The sequence below is a fragment of the Ambystoma mexicanum genome, chromosome 14, assembly GCF_040938575.1.
Source record: "Ambystoma mexicanum isolate Mex_15411 chromosome 14, UKY_AmexF1_1, whole genome shotgun sequence".
NCBI classification, from domain to species: Eukaryota; Metazoa; Chordata; class Amphibia; order Caudata; family Ambystomatidae; genus Ambystoma; species Ambystoma mexicanum.
The window spans coordinates 155,976,063-155,992,070 of NC_090940.1; the positions used below are offsets into that span (position 1 = coordinate 155,976,063).

Genomic DNA, 16,008 nt, shown 5'->3' on the forward strand with positions numbered 1-16,008 from the left:
CCTTGCCCGCCTAAAACACACCCTCCTGGGATCTGTTTGAGCTACCACTATCAAGCCTTAAAATTAAACTTTGCACTCAAAGTGCCTGCCATGGCCTTTTCAAAGCAGTCTTCTGAAAGCTAATGGTTTAAATAGTGCTGTAAACACACTACTGGTGTAATAGAAATGTCTTAACCAGGTCTGCCTTCAGGCACTTGATTTATAAACAGTATGCATGTCCACCAAGGTCCTGTTAAAAGCAAGCATGGGCAAAGCCAACAGTTTCGGCAGTGTGTGCACCATTTTCCAGCTGCTACCATTAATGGCCACTTAGTAATTACAGCAATTCCTGTCAAATACCTTTTCCATGTCTACACAAAAGCCAACACTGTTGGCATTGCCAATGCTTATTGATTATCGTTGCCCAGTCCTAGGCCCTGCATTCCTCTCTCTTGGTTCTCATTGGCTGCTATTTTACTTGGACAAGCGCCTGCTTCATAAATGCCAACTTTTCACAGTGGACTTGAGGATGACTTCTGTATTGCTCCAATGGCCGCCCTCCCAAAATGTGCATGCGAGTCATTTGCATAGCCCCACAAACCACTCTAAAAGGAAACGCTCCTCTGTGCACCCACCACATCAGCGACGCTGGCATTGATATGATATGATATGATAGGTTGTTTATAACGTACTTAATACCCAGAGATTTCTAAGCGGGGACGCGGGGATCAAACCTGTGTTGCTCCGTGTCATCTCGCTTCCAAGGTGAGCACGTTGCCCCTGAGCTATCCTCCCAGCCTTATAAACAGTTCCCTTTGATCTACCCTTTTGTAATCTTTTTTTATCAGTGAAGCTAAGTATTCGCCCAATCGAATGACCGCTCCTTAGATGACTGTGATCTGTAATTCGTTTGACAGGTAACACGTCATCTTATGTGTACCCCTGAGTGGAAGTGTGTACTGCATTTCACTTTGGAACTAACTTTTAATCAGGGTTCGGGCCTGGTGGGATTGCACTCTAGTGCCTTGTAATCTTGACAAAGCTGTTCTGGGATCTTGTGTTAACGATCAACGACTTTCTGTTAATATATATTTTCGGTAAAGTAAGAGCAAACACAACTGTCTCTACTAACAATTAACCAATTTGTACAAGGGTGGTTCCAAACTGCATGTTTGGTTTTGTTATTTTCAGAAATTAGGTTTATTTTAAGGTGCCCCGCCAATGACTGCATCAGTTGAAATCGCTTGCTGAGATGAACTTTGAACCTTTGGCCAGAGAGTCACAGGAGCTCAAAGCTCTGTCCCTCTTGGAAGAGAATCCGACCTCAGTAATGGCCTTGGCGCACTCTGCATTCAAAAGGCTCATCACTTCAGTAATGGGATGGCTTGTGTTACCGACTTGCCTGCTTGCAGGTTTTCTAAAACCTTTGCCGCCTTACGTGGGTGTTCTTTTATTTTTTGTGGGTCAGACCCGCGAGTTGCGGGCCGGTTGGCAGATATGCTGCTTACTCGTTCTAACTTTGCACACCTTTTGGGTGGCATAAAAATAATGTCTTTAATCCCTTTTTGATGAATTCTCCAGTCAAATGTCCTTTTCTACAGCAAAAAGCACAAGTAATAAAAACAAGCATTGGCAATGCCAAAAGTTTGGGCTTTTGTGTAGGCATGGGAAAGACACTAGCCAGGCATAGCCGCAGTGGTATTAACTACCCATTGTTGGTAGCAAATGGTGCGAGTAGCTAGGCATCTAATAGCAGTGCCTGTCAAAAGCGTAAAACGTATGCCCAAGCCAAAAATGCTGGCTTTGCCAATGCTTGGTTGGGACAGGACTTCAGTGAAGGCCACGTGGAGCGTTTATATATCGAGTGGCTGAAGGAATGCCTGTTAAGACATTTTTATTATATCATTAGCGTTTTTACAACTCCAATTAAGTCATTAACTCTCAGAAGACTGCTTTGAAGAAACACTGGCAGGCACTTTGAATGCAAAGCCAGATGGTAAGGCTTGATTAAAGCAAGCTCAAAGAGTTCCCATGAGGTGGTGTTTTGGGTGGGCAGAGGTAGGAATGGGTGGCAATGGCCATAGGGATTAGCATGGACATGGGTAGGCAATAGGTGGGCTCATAACCTAACAACACCTCCAGTCTCTGTGTCCCTCCTCATGTGTCATTCCTCCCCATCTGTACTCCAATGCGATAGTTTCGGCGTATAGGTGTCGCAAGCTAAACCTAATAGCCCAAACTAAAAATGTCTGGTAACGCCGGTCATCCCTTGTCTCGCATCCCATATTGGCAAACAAGCCAGCCTCATTTCTCTCTTTGCGTCCGCCTTCCCAGGTGTCGGCAAACGGAATCCAATGTTTCAGTCAATGCTACAACCCTGGGCGCTCTGCTTATCCCTGCATCTTTTCGCTTCAGTCAGAGACTGACTTGCTGACAGGAGAAAGGGCGCCTCTTCGACAGCGCCAAGAAACTGCATACTCAAGCCCATATCTGCCCGGCTGTACGTACACCCTCTACCCCTGCAGAAACATTGACTTTCTTGGAGACTTGTAACTTCCCATTGCAGTGAAAAGTCGTTGAATACATTCTTCCAGACCAGGGGTGGACTGGGAAGTAGAAGCCGTCGGCAGGAAGATGACGCAGATCTATGGAGATGTGCGAGTGACGCCCCGAGCCAGAGCCGCTCCAGTGCCACGGACTCCAAGTGCTAGCTCGGTTGGGTGAGGAGGTCCAGGATACTTCCACATGGCAATAACCAGTGAACTTTAACAGCCTTACGTTAGCACGCTGCATGAACAACCATCAACGCATCTAAAGGGACCGAGCTCCAAGAGTTCGCATGAGGAGGAGTTTTGGGCGGGCAGAGGCAGGAATGGGTGGGAATAGCCATTGGGATTGGCATGGCCATGGGCAGGCAATGGGAGGGCTCATAACCAAACAACACCTGTACATTGTTTGTCCCTACTCAAATGTCATTCCCGTGTGCTCCTCGTCATATGCCATTCCTTCCTATCTGTACTTGAATCCACACTCGAATGTAATAGTCTGGGCTTTATAGTTGTTGCAAGTGGCATCTAATAGCAAAAACTAACAATACCCGCTTTTGTTTCATGGCCAAGTTAGTATGCTGTTTGAAAAGTTGGGAAGGGTGCTTTGTTCTTTGTTCTGTTGACATATAACCATTCCTGGCTTCTACTGCACCACCTCTAAGAGGAAGACCCGCTCTGCCACACAGTAGACGAGTTCTAATCCAACGCACCGCCCTTTACATAGAGCATTCCCTCTTCCCCTTGTATATGATCCCCCCCACTATCCCCCTGACCACTTTTGAGACGGTTCTCCCTCCAGGGGTGGTGATAGCCACAGGAGAACCATGCAGTTCTTAAGTCAGATACCAAACGCACAGTCTGGTTCGGATAGCTCTTAGCTTCTTAAGTCACCCGGCTGCTTGTTTTTCTGTTGCTGGGCAGCCCAAGCGCACTCCAGTGCTCATTTATTTTCATGCACGCAGCGCACGCCAGGCCACGAGTGACATTAGAGCATGAGAACAAGATGGCTGAAAACAGAATGGCAGGAAGTAGTCCACGCGCCGGGGAGAGTAGGCTCTACACGAGCATGGACATCATTTCCTTCCTAACATTGTTCCTTCACAAGAGTGGTAAACGTGACCAATATTATCCAGTTTATTGCATTTAAAGTCAGGTGATATCAAACCACAATTATTTGAACCCCTAAAAGGAAGTTGTTACCCATGTATATTTGTGAGAAGGCTATGAACATCAGTGCGTGATTGGTGGCTGTGCGGAAGAAAAGGAGAGCGACTTCATAACTCGGGTAAATGGCAACCACACAAACTAGTTCAAAGTAGTAAAAGATGTGTCTGAACATTCACATGTTGCCAATTTAGTTTGTGTCGGATCAGCAGAAAGCACCCTTTTAGTGATTATGTATTTTAAAATATTTCCTAAAGCCCTTCATTCATTTAATGTCGCTGGCTGCTGCACCTGACACCGACCAACTAAATATACAGAATTTGGGTGTGCAAGCACAAAAGAATGACAATCAAAACCGAAAAGAGAAACAGTACAATTGCTAATAAATTATCTTTCAGATTGAATAAAAAGCCCCCATCTGCCCTGTTCTGCATGCCATGGACATGACTAAACATTTTAAAGAGCACTAAGAAAATAAAGGAAACACATGTTTAAAAAGATGAGCCTGACATCCTTTGGTAAAAGAAGGCACAAGGCACAAAAGGCATAAGACTGGGGGGGGGGGGACTTAATTGCAGTAGAGCCGAAGAGTAGGCTTGGTCTAATACATTGTTGTGGCAAAGTGCTTGCATATCCAACCTCCAGGAAGGCCAGTGCCCACTGTGCCTGGACGCTTCGGTCATATGTTCTGTAGTTTCCCTCCTAAGTACCTACCCAGATTGAGATAGGACAAATGTCTTGTAGGTCACAAAGCACAGCTTAAATTGAATCATTAAGCGGAGCGGTGAGAATTAAACAAAAGGAAGGTGGTATGATCAAATTTGCATGCCCTAACCATCAACAGGCAGTGACTTGAAGGGTGGATTTTAGAACAGCTTCATCACCGATTTTATGGATCCAGTTTAGACACTGGCGGCAATTCTATCAGAACAGCTTCGTCACCAATTTTATGGATCCAGCTTAGACACTGGCGGCAATTCTATTAGGATAGCTTTGTCACCGATTTTATGGATCCAGCCTAGACACTGGCGGCAATTCTATTAGGATAGCTTTGTCACCGATTTTATGGATCCAGCCTAGACACTGGCGGCAATTCTATTAGAACAGCTTCATCTCCGATTTTATGGATCCAGCTTAGACACTGGCGGCAATTCTATTAGAACAGCTTCGTCACCATTGATTGTTGATGAAATCAGAGGTTCTATTCTTCGTAGCGAAGCCGTCACATGAAATCAGAGGTTCTATTCTTCGTAGCGAAGCCGTCACCCGCTTTGAGATGTAGCATTGAACCTCAAAGCATCAAAACAAAACCTAAGACGTAGACAGAGGAAAACGGCACAGGGTATGGCCAGAAACAGCCTAGAGAAAATAGTCAAGATTGAACCAACCTGTGTTTATAATTCTATTGGGTGCTTTTCTCTGTATGTTTTCTTCTGTAAAGTACGTGAATTGCAATGCAATAAAACCAGCTTCGTTTGTATAGTAGTGATTTATTGATATTGAGGAGGGGCTTTGTCGGGTGACGCAGAGGCGTAATTTGGGAGTGACGTGCCGGTCTGAGAGGGAGCGGGGGCGGAGACTTGGCTAGAAACTGCCCTGCTTTCAGGGGTGTTAGCTAAGGCGAGTGATGTATTAGGAATGTTTTTTTCTACTGTACTCCTTCCTGAGCAGGAACACGTTTTCAAAGATTCTTGCAAGAGCAACGGTTTTCAATATGGTTCCAGGTTTCTGTTAAACTTCTGTTAAAAAAATGGTTGCACGTTTCTAATTCATGTCCTGGCTTCCAGAGCTAAAATCGATTAAATGCTCAAAATAACGTTCCCAGGAATCTTTCTCAAGGCCTTTATGCTGCTCCAGGCCTGACAGCTGCCGCTGCTGCTACCTTCTCGGCTGAGCCTTCTCTCTAGATTGGCAGCGTCAGCGGTATGCTTGATCCATATCCTGCATCATCAAGGCAGCCATTTTCAACTTCCTTTGTGTATTCTTGAAAGGATGTCTATGAGGTGAATAACCTCCCAGGGTGACTTTAGAGTAGTCTCCATGGAATAACTTCAACAACAAAAAAATCTCATTCCATTCACAAGACAGGGAACGGTTCATTTCAATGTATCGTTATTGTTCAAATAGGGTGAAGTTTGCATTTTTCTCTTTGAACAGGTGATATTCACAGACTTGAAAAAGTCAGTGGCAAGGTTTCAACAAGGTGTAGAGAAAGGGATAGGCTTTCAAGATCCTGCTGAGTCCAACCGCTGCCTGGTGCCAAACCATGCAAGAGGTGCAATATTTACAAAACCTCTATTATATCGATAATGATTGGAGGATGCAATGTAGTCTGGTGTGTTTGCCATCTCGAAATGGCAACAGTCCTGGCTGCACAGGAGTTGCTCGATGACCCTTCTGACCTGCAGCATTCATTTGTCAGCTCGCCGGGCCATTGATCTCATCACTTCAGTGCGACGGGAATTGCCTCTGAAATGCTGGATGGCTCATTGAATAGGGACATGGCATCAACTGTCCCGTCTTTAGCATTTCAGAGACAAAGCAAATGACTTGGACTTTCACATTCTTAGCACTTAAATGGTTAAAAAATGAGGTGCTGAGCAGGAGTGCTTCCTCACACAAAGCATAGTCTTGTTATTGTTAGTAGTTTTAATATACGTCCCTTGCATAATGTGTTAAATTTGCCCAACTCCAGGCCTCGCAGGTCGGACCCATGTCAGGGTTTCAGGCTACCCCTCATTAATATTCATGAGATAAATTTGCATACAATGATTCTAAATGTATGCACATTTTCTCTCATGAACATTAATGAGGGATATCCTGAAAACCCATCAGGATTCTGGCCCTTGAGGCCCGGAGTTGGACAACCCTGGATAAAGCCAGTTTTAATTTGGAAGCGGATCCAATGGCATGGCTTAGCAAAATATGCAAAGGAATGTGCCGTGTGTGCCAATTAAACCACAGGCAGCCAAATGAGCTCCGGGGAAGGGAATGGATTTATAGACCATACAGGGCAGTTGACAGCCAGTCACGCCTGAAAGGCTATCAGGTGATTTTGACCAAGTAGGGCCTCTAGAAAAGTTAGTAACATGCCATGCCACCAAAGAAAAAGTGGCCCACAGTTGCAAATGACAATTCATTCCTTTTGTGACAGACTGAACAGTACCCAGGGGGGAGTTTTCTGACAAAATGCGTTGCACATTTTGAATTTAAAGAATATGTATTCAGCGACACTGGTCAAAACTACTAGTCGCATAGTGAAGTAACTCATCAAACTGGCCCACATTGGCCAAAAAAATGGCCCACTTTGACCCCAAAAAACTGGCCCACGCTAGCATTTTGCATTTTTTGGTTCGGGCATTGCCCTGTTGCCCTATAGGTCAGTCCGAGCATGATGCAAATGACTGGTTGAGGGCCCTGCAGCAGTTTCCTTACCTTTGCTTTATATGTGTGTTTGTTACTCGAGCTCCTTCAAGGCCTGGTTACTTATTCCTAAGTGTATGGATTGTAAAGGCGAATGGGTCTTAGCTTCTACACAGTCAGCAGAAACATCAGGACAGATGAAAACATGCTCCTGACTACCATGGATCCCCTTTGCATCGCGTTGTGCTGATGGGACAAAGATAAGGTGGGTGTTGGTGCATGCGTGCAAAACCAAAGTGAATGGGCTTTTATTTTCTTCCAAACAATACCAATGAAAGCAGCCAATGAATACATGAGCCTTTGTGATCCCACACACATCACAGAGGACCTGGGCATATTAAGGTCCCCCAGGTAAACCAGCCCCCTTAGCCCCCCCCCTGTACCTGTGCAGTTGATGTTGTCACTGGCCAGCAGCTCTCCACTTTTGCAGATGCAGGTGACGAGCTTGGTTCGGGGGTCCCGCTTGCAGTTTCCAGACACACAGTGGTTGCAGTTCAAGAACACTTCGATCTGCACCTCCCCATGGCTCTCCATGGCTGGAAAATAGAAGAGAGTGCGTAAGGGTCTCCTCTCCTTCCCACTCATCCATAGATAACATCTGTGCACATCTGTCATGAACGTAGCTACCCTACAGACTGGAACAGGACTGTCTAGTTTTTAGCTTTAATGCTTAGGGAACATGAACATGTCCTAGGCGGGCGACAGATTGGGCCGGGGTCTAGATCAGCAGACTGCAACCTTGGACTCTACAGATATTTTGGACTCCATTTCCAACAATTCCTAGCTAGCTTAGTCAAAGGTGAGGGATCTTGGTAATCGTAGTGCAAAACATCAGGAGAGCCGCAGTTTGCAGACCCTAGTCTAGACAAAAACATCTGCACAGAAAACCTGCCATGGCTTGTCTTGAAAGAAAGGTGTCACAGTCAGCCCCACTCTAACCCCACTTAGCCAGGAGAAGGGTCGGCCAATCAGCATCTGCATTCAGAAACAGAATGGTTCAACTCTTGCGTGTCTGCTGGCATGGCAAAAAGCAGCTCGGCCACAACGGCACTGCAAAGGAGCATGTGACGTAATCTGGGGGCTTAATTATAAAAAACATACAGCATTTCTGCTTCCTTGTTCTACTCATTTGCTGCTCACTCGGGCCTGGCCTAGAGCACCGATAATGCCCCATTTTCTACCCTCCCCCCCTTACTGAGGTTAATGCCTCTTCTACTTCTATTTGTGTCTACTAGCATCTAGCTCCTGCCCCTATTTCCCCTGCTTTTTCTTGGCGCACAACAGGCTTCTTCTTCTCTGTTCTCTCACTGCTGACACTTCGTTGTCTTTTTACCTTCGACCCCCGCCTGCCTTGGGTTCCCTTCTCTTATCCCACCACTGGACTGCCTCTGCTTTCTCCTTCTCCTATTGGCCACAGACTGTACTTCCACTGCCTTGGGTCCCCTTCTCTTACCCCACCACTGGACTGCCTCTGCTTTCTCCTTCTCCTATTGACCAGAGACTGTACTTTTCCTGCCTTGGGTCCCCTTCTCTTACCCCACCACTGGACTGCCTCTACTTTCTCCTTCTCCTATTGGCCACAGACTGTACTTTTCCTGCCTTGGGTCCCCTTCTCTTACCCCACCACTGGACTGCCTCTACTTTCTCCTTCTCCTATTGGCCACAGACTGTACTTTTCCTGCCTTGGGTCCCCTTCTCTTACCCCACCACTGGACTGCCTCTACTTTCTCCTTCTCCTATTGGCCACAGACTGTACTTTCACTGCCTTGGGTCCCCTTCTCTTACCCCACCACTGGACTGCCTCTTCTTTTTCCTTCTCCTATTGGCCACAGACTGTACTTTTCCTTCCTTGGGTCCCCTTCTCTTATCCCACCACTGGACTGCCTCTACTTTCTCCTTCTCCTATTGGCCACAGACTGTACTTTCACTGCCTTGGGTCCCCTTCTCTTACCCCACCACTGGACTGCCTCTACTTTCTCCTTCTCCTATTGGCCACAGACTGTACTTTGCCTGCCTTGGGTCCCCTTCTCTTATCCCACCACTGGACTGCCTCTACTTTCTCCTTCTCCTATTGGCCACAGACTGTACTTTTCCTGCCTTGGGTCCCCTTCTCTTACCCCACCACTGGACTGCCTCTACTTTCTCCTTCTCCTATTGGCCACAGACTGTACTTTGCCTGCCTTGGGTCCCCTTCTCTTACCCCACCACTGGACTGCCTCTACTTTCTCCTTCTCCTATTGGCCACAGACTGTACTTTGCCTGCCTTGGGTCCCCTTCTCTTACCCCACCACTGGACTGCCTCTACTTTCTCCTTCTCCTATTGGCCACAGACTGTACTTTTCCTGCCTTGGGTCCCCTTCTCTTACCCCACCACTGGACTCCCTCTACTTTCTCCTTCTCCTATTGGCCACAGACTGTACTTTCACTGCCTTGGGTCCCCTTCTCTTACCCCACCACTGAACTGCCTCTACTTTCCCCTTCTCCTATTGGCCACAGACTGTACTTTTCCTGCCTTGGGTCCCCTTCTCTTACCCCACCACTGGACTGCCTCTACTTTCTCCTTCTCCTATTGGCCACAGACTGTACTTTGCCTGCCTTGGGTCCCCTTCTCTTACCCCACCACTGGACTGCCTCTACTTTCTCCTTCTCCTATTGGCCACAGACTGTACTTTTCCTGCCTTGGGTCCCCTTCTCTTACCCCACCACTGGACTGCCTCTACTTTCTCCTTCTCCTATTGGCCACAGACTGTACTTTTCCTGCCTTGGGTCCCCTTCTCTTATCCCACCACTGGACTGCCTCTGCTTTTTCCTTCTCCTATTGGCCACAGACTGTACTTTTCCTGCCTTGGGTCCACTTCTCTTATCCCACCACTGGACTGCCTCTGCTTTCTCCTTCTCCTATTGGCCACAGACTGTACTCTTCCTGCCTTGGGTCCCCTTCTCTTACCCCACCACTGGACTGCCTCTGCTTTCTCCTTCTCCTATTGACCACAGACTGTACTTTGCCTGCCTTGGGTCCCCTTCTCTTATCCCACCACTGGACTGCCTCTACTTTCTCCTTCTCCTATTGGCCACAGACTGTACTTTTCCTGCCTTGGGTCCCCTTCTCTTACCCCACCACTGGACTGCCTCTACTTTCTCCTTCTCCTATTGGCCACAGACTGTACTTTTCCTGCCTTGGGTCCCCTTCTCTTACCCCACCACTGGACTGCCTCTACTTTCTCCTTCTCCTATTGGCCACAGACTGTACTTTCACTGCCTTGGGTCCCCTTCTCTTACCCCACCACTGGACTGCCTCTTCTTTTTCCTTCTCCTATTGGCCACAGACTGTACTTTTCCTTCCTTGGGTCCCCTTCTCTTATCCCACCACTGGACTGCCTCTACTTTCTCCTTCTCCTATTGGCCACAGACTGTACTTTCACTGCCTTGGGTCCCCTTCTCTTACCCCACCACTGGACTGCCTCTACTTTCTCCTTCTCCTATTGGCCACAGACTGTACTTTGCCTGCCTTGGGTCCCCTTCTCTTATCCCACCACTGGACTGCCTCTACTTTCTCCTTCTCCTATTGGCCACAGACTGTACTTTTCCTGCCTTGGGTCCCCTTCTCTTACCCCACCACTGGACTGCCTCTACTTTCTCCTTCTCCTATTGGCCACAGACTGTACTTTTCCTGCCTTGGGTCCCCTTCTCTTACCCCACCACTGGACTGCCTCTACTTTCTCCTTCTCCTATTGGCCACAGACTGTACTTTCACTGCCTTGGGTCCCCTTCTCTTACCCCACCACTGGACTGCCTCTTCTTTTTCCTTCTCCTATTGGCCACAGACTGTACTTTTCCTGCCTTGGGTCCCCTTCTCTTATCCCACCACTGGACTGCCTCTACTTTCTCCTTGTCCTATTGGCCACAGACTGTACTTTCACTGCCTTGGGTCCCCTTCTCTTACCCCACCACTGGACTGCCTCTACTTTCTCCTTCTCCTATTGGCCACAGACTGTACTTTCACTGCCTTGGGTCCCCTTCTCTTACCCCACCACTGGACTGCCTCTACTTTCTCCTTCTCCTATTGGCCACAGACTGTACTTTGCCTGCCTTGGGTCCCCTTCTCTTATCCCACCACTGGACTGCCTCTACTTTCTCCTTCTCCTATTGGCCACAGACTGTACTTTCACTGCCTTGGGTCCCCTTCTCTTACCCCACCACTGGACTGCCTCTACTTTCTCCTTCTCCTATTGGCCACAGACTGTACTTTCACTGCCTTGGGTCCCCTTCTCTTACCCCACCACTGGACTGCCTCTACTTTCTCCTTCTCCTATTGGCCACAGACTGTACTTTGCCTGCCTTGGGTCCCCTTCTCTTACCCCACCACTGGACTGCCTCTACTTTCCCCTTCTCCTATTGGCCACAGACTGTACTTTTCCTGCCTTGGGTCCCCTTCTCTTACCCCACCACTGGACTGCCTCTACTTTCTCCTTCTCCTATTGGCCACAGACTGTACTTTCACTGCCTTGGGTCCCCTTCTCTTACCCCACCACTGGACTGCCTCTACTTTCTCCTTCTCCTATTGGCCACAAACTGTACTTTTCCTGCCTTGGGTCCCCTTCTCTTACCCCACCACTGGACTGCCTCTACTTTCTCCTTCTCCTATTGGCCACAGACTGTACTTTGCCTGCCTTGGGTTCCCTTCTCTTACCCCACCACTGGACTGCCTCTACTTTCTCCTTCTCCTATTGGCCACAGACTGTACTTTTCCTGCCTTGGGTCCCCTTCTCTTACCCCACCACTGGACTGCCTCTACTTTCTCCTTCTCCTATTGGCCACAGACTGTACTTTTCCTGCCTTGGGTCCACTTCTCTTATCCCACCACTGGACTGCCTCTACTTTCTCCTTCTCCTATTGGCCACAGACTGTACTTTTCCGGCCTTGGGTCCCCTTTTCTTACCCCACCACTGGACTGCCTCTTCTTTCTCCTTCTCCTATTGGCCACAGACTGTACTTTTCCTGCCTTGGGTCCCCTTCTCTTATCCCACCACTGGACTGCCTCTACTTTCTCCTTGCCCTATTGGCCACAGACTGTACTTTCACTGCCTTGGGTCCCCTTATCTTACCCCACCACTGGACTGCCTCTACTTTCTCCTTCTCCTATTGGCCACAGACTGTACTTTTCCTGCCTTGGGTCCCCTTCTCTTATCCCACCACTGGACTGCCTCTACTTTCTCCTTGTCCTATTGGCCACAGACTGTACTTTCACTGCCTTGGGTCCCCTTCTCTTACCCCACCACTGGACTGCCTCTACTTTCTCCTTCTCCTATTGGCCACAGACTGTACTTTCACTGCCTTGGGTCCCCTTCTCTTACCCCACCACTGGACTGCCTCTACTTTCTCCTTCTCCTATTGGCCACAGACTGTACTTTGCCTGCCTTGGGTCCCCTTCTCTTATCCCACCACTGGACTGCCTCTACTTTCTCCTTCTCCTATTGGCCACAGACTGTACTTTCACTGCCTTGGGTCCCCTTCTCTTACCCCACCACTGGACTGCCTCTACTTTTTCCTTCTCCTATTGGCCACAGACTGTACTTTGCCTGCCTTGGGTCCCCTTCTCTTACCCCACCACTGGACTGCCTCTACTTTCTCCTTCTCCCATTGGCCACAGACTGTACTTTTCCTGCCTTGGGTCCCCTTCTCTTACCCCACCACTGGACTGCCTCTACTTTCTCCTTCTCCTATTGGCCACAGACTGTACTTTTCCTGCCTTGGGTCCCCTTCTCTTATCCCACCACTGGACTGCCTCTACTTTTTCCTTCTCCTATTGGCCACAGACTGTACTTTTCCTGCCTTGGGTCCACTTCTCTTATCCCACCACTGGACTGCCTCTACTTTCTCCTTCTCCTATTGGCCACAGACTGTACTTTTCCTGCCTTGGGTCCCCTTTTCTTACCCCACCACTGGACTGCCTCTTCTTTCTCCTTCTCCTATTGGCCACAGACTGTACTTTTCCTGCCTTGGGTCCCCTTCTCTTATCCCACCACTGGACTGCCTCTACTTTCTCCTTCTCCTATTGGCCACAGACTGTACTTTTCCTGCCTTGGGTCCCCTTTTCTTACCCCACCACTGGACTGCCTCTTCTTTCTCCTTCTCCTATTGGCCACAGACTGTACTTTTCCTGCCTTGGGTCCCCTTCTCTTACCCTACCACTGGACTGCCTCTACTTTCTCCTTCTCCTATTGGCCACAGACTGTACTTTTCCTGCCTTGGGTCCCCTTCTCTTACCCCACCACTGGACTGCCTCTACTTTCTCCTTCTCCTATTGGCCACAGACTGTACTTTTCCTGCCTTGGGTCCCCTTCTCTTATCCCACCACTGGACTGCCTCTACTTTCTCCTTCTCCTATTGGCCACAGACTGTACTTTTCCTGCCTTGGGTCCCCTTCTCTTACCCCACCACTGGACTGCCTCTACTTTCTCCTTCTCCTATTGGCCACAGACTGTACTTTTCCTGCCTTGGGTCCCCTTCTCTTATCCCACCACTGGACTGCCTCTACTTTCTCCTTCTCCTATTGGCCACAGACTGTACTTTTCCTGCCTTGGGTCCCCTTTTCTTACCCCACCACTGGACTGCCTCTTCTTTCTCCTTCTCCTATTGGCCACAGACTGTACTTTTCCTGCCTTGGGTCCCCTTCTCTTATCCCACCACTGGACTGCCTCTACTTTCTCCTTCTCCTACTGGCCAAAGACTGTACTTTCACTGCCTTGAGACCTCTCCTCTTATCCCATCACAGTGCTGCCTCCTCTTTGTCCTTTTCCTGTTGACCACAGACTGTACTTTGCCTGCCTTGGGTCCCCTTTTCTTACCCCACCACTGGACTGCCTCTACTTTCTCCTTCTCCTATTGGCCACAGACTGTACTTTGCCTGCCTTGGGTCCCCTTCTCTTACCCCACCACTGGGCTGCCTCTACTTTCTCCTTCTCCTATTGGCCACAGACTGTACTTTCACTGCCTTGGGACCTCTCCTCTTATCCCATCACAGTGCTGCCTCCTCTTTCTCCTTCTCCTGTTGACCACAGACTGTAGTTTGCCCGCCTTGGGTTCTCTCCTCTTATACCATCACTGGGCTGCCTTTTCTTTCTGCTTCTCCTATTGGCCACGTAATGCACGTTGTCTGCTTTGGGGTCCCTTCTAGTATCACCCCACTGTATTGGTCTTCCATCTCCTTTTCCTATTGACCACAAGCTGTACTTTGCCCGCCCGGGTTTCCCTCATTATCTAATCTCACCTTTGTGGCGCCTGTTCTTTCTCCTTTTCTTACTGAACACTGGCACTACCAGGGTTGCTACACTGATTTATCTGCCATTGCCAGACTCTGCCCACACAGTCTAAAGAGCATCTTGAGGACGTCGAATACTGTCCTCCTGCCCGTCCCAACATATTACACTTGACCGATGCCACAAGACGAAAAAGCCACAAGCCTTTCATTGTTTATTTCACTACCCACACATCATGGGTTCCTTCCCCATCCTGTGTGTGTGGATGTCGCCACACCCGGCGTTCACTGTTCCTCTCCATCCGCACCCTCCTCATGCACGCAGTCACACTCGACATTCACCCCATGCAGTCTTTGTAGGCCTTGAAGCGAAAAACGTTCCACACATGCTTTCCCCCCATGTGAACGCGCCCTCGTCAACAAGGGCCTAGAAGACTGGACTGCAACATAGCCGTGCAATGAACAGCACAGAAACAGGCTGCTTAGAGTACAGCACTCCGCCAGCAGAAGCTTTGCAGGGCAACATGACAGCACCGTTCCCCGTTTCCAACCAACCCTCGATGAGCGCCGGTGATATCAAAGAAGCATTTGGTCACATTTTCCTTAATAGTCACGCCATAATGTCCTAGAACTTGCGAAAGGTGTCACAATTATCAGGAAATTCTGCTGGACTACACCCCATACTTAGAGTGTGAGATCGCTTAATCGGTTCCAATTTCAGCGAAAGAAAAATATTGAAAACATGTCGATTTTTTTCTCCTTTTTTAATTTGGGGAGTTTCCCCCCAACATCTCCCTTTCCCCAGCTTTATTATTCCCCTCACAACCCCCCACCCTTTATAATCCCTTAGCCCCCCATAAATACTTTTACCAAAAATTCATGTTTTTTTCGATATTTGTTTTTCATTGAAAAGCTATTCGTTCTTTGTTTCCGTTATAAACACTGTATACCCCCTAAATCTTCCAACCCATGATTAGTGTGTGTCTAGTTGTGTTCCTGGCCGAAATAAAAATAATACTTAACTGTGGAACATCAATAAATCTGTCCAAATCAGATGGTCAGAAGAACCCTTTTCTTGTTTTTACCAACCACCTTTTAGAAGGTTGGGTCTTGGAGGTGTACAGCCGTCCCTCTCCACAGTAGACTCTACGGTCTTCAAGGTTGCACGATCCAAGCAAAGGCACATGGTTTTGGTTTGGTGCAGTGTCTATTTATATTCTGCTATGACTCATAGCATTAATTTCCCCTTTTGCGAAAGTTGGGAAATGAACGAAGAAAGGTCTTACCTGCCAGAGGCTGCAGAAAAATCTCCCCGGCTGGGCTCATGAAGGAGATGCCATCTTCTCCATCGGTTGTGAGGTCATCAAATTCTGATGCATGTCCACCTGCAAAACACAGTCATTAGGTCTTGGAGAGAAGCCCAACACCATGAGGGACAAGTAAAGCGGGCGCACGTGCTCCTGATGGTTTTCATATTCTCTACAGAGTGTGAGTGGGTGATAATGCACTCTTCAAAACTATTGAGAACCCAATATTTTCTAATTTATCTCAAGATTAACTGAAGAGTTAAAGTTATTTTCCTCAGGAAATGTTGACTAGACTCCAGGAGAGACTCACTCATTAGCCTGACTATTC

General features: G+C 48.2%; 1 protein-coding gene across 1 annotated transcript in view; it reads right to left on the bottom strand.

Moving 5' to 3' along the window:
* Positions 1-16,008, bottom strand: part of LTK (leukocyte receptor tyrosine kinase) — a 621,554-nt gene that overhangs the window by 78,141 nt on the left and 527,405 nt on the right. Inside the window, exons 17-18 of the mRNA XM_069638785.1 lie at positions 15,660-15,758; positions 7,499-7,651 (exon numbers count right to left, since the gene is read on the bottom strand). Coding sequence (XP_069494886.1) covers positions 7,499-7,651; positions 15,660-15,758 — 252 coding nt within the window. The remainder of the gene's footprint in view (positions 1-7,498; positions 7,652-15,659; positions 15,759-16,008) is intronic.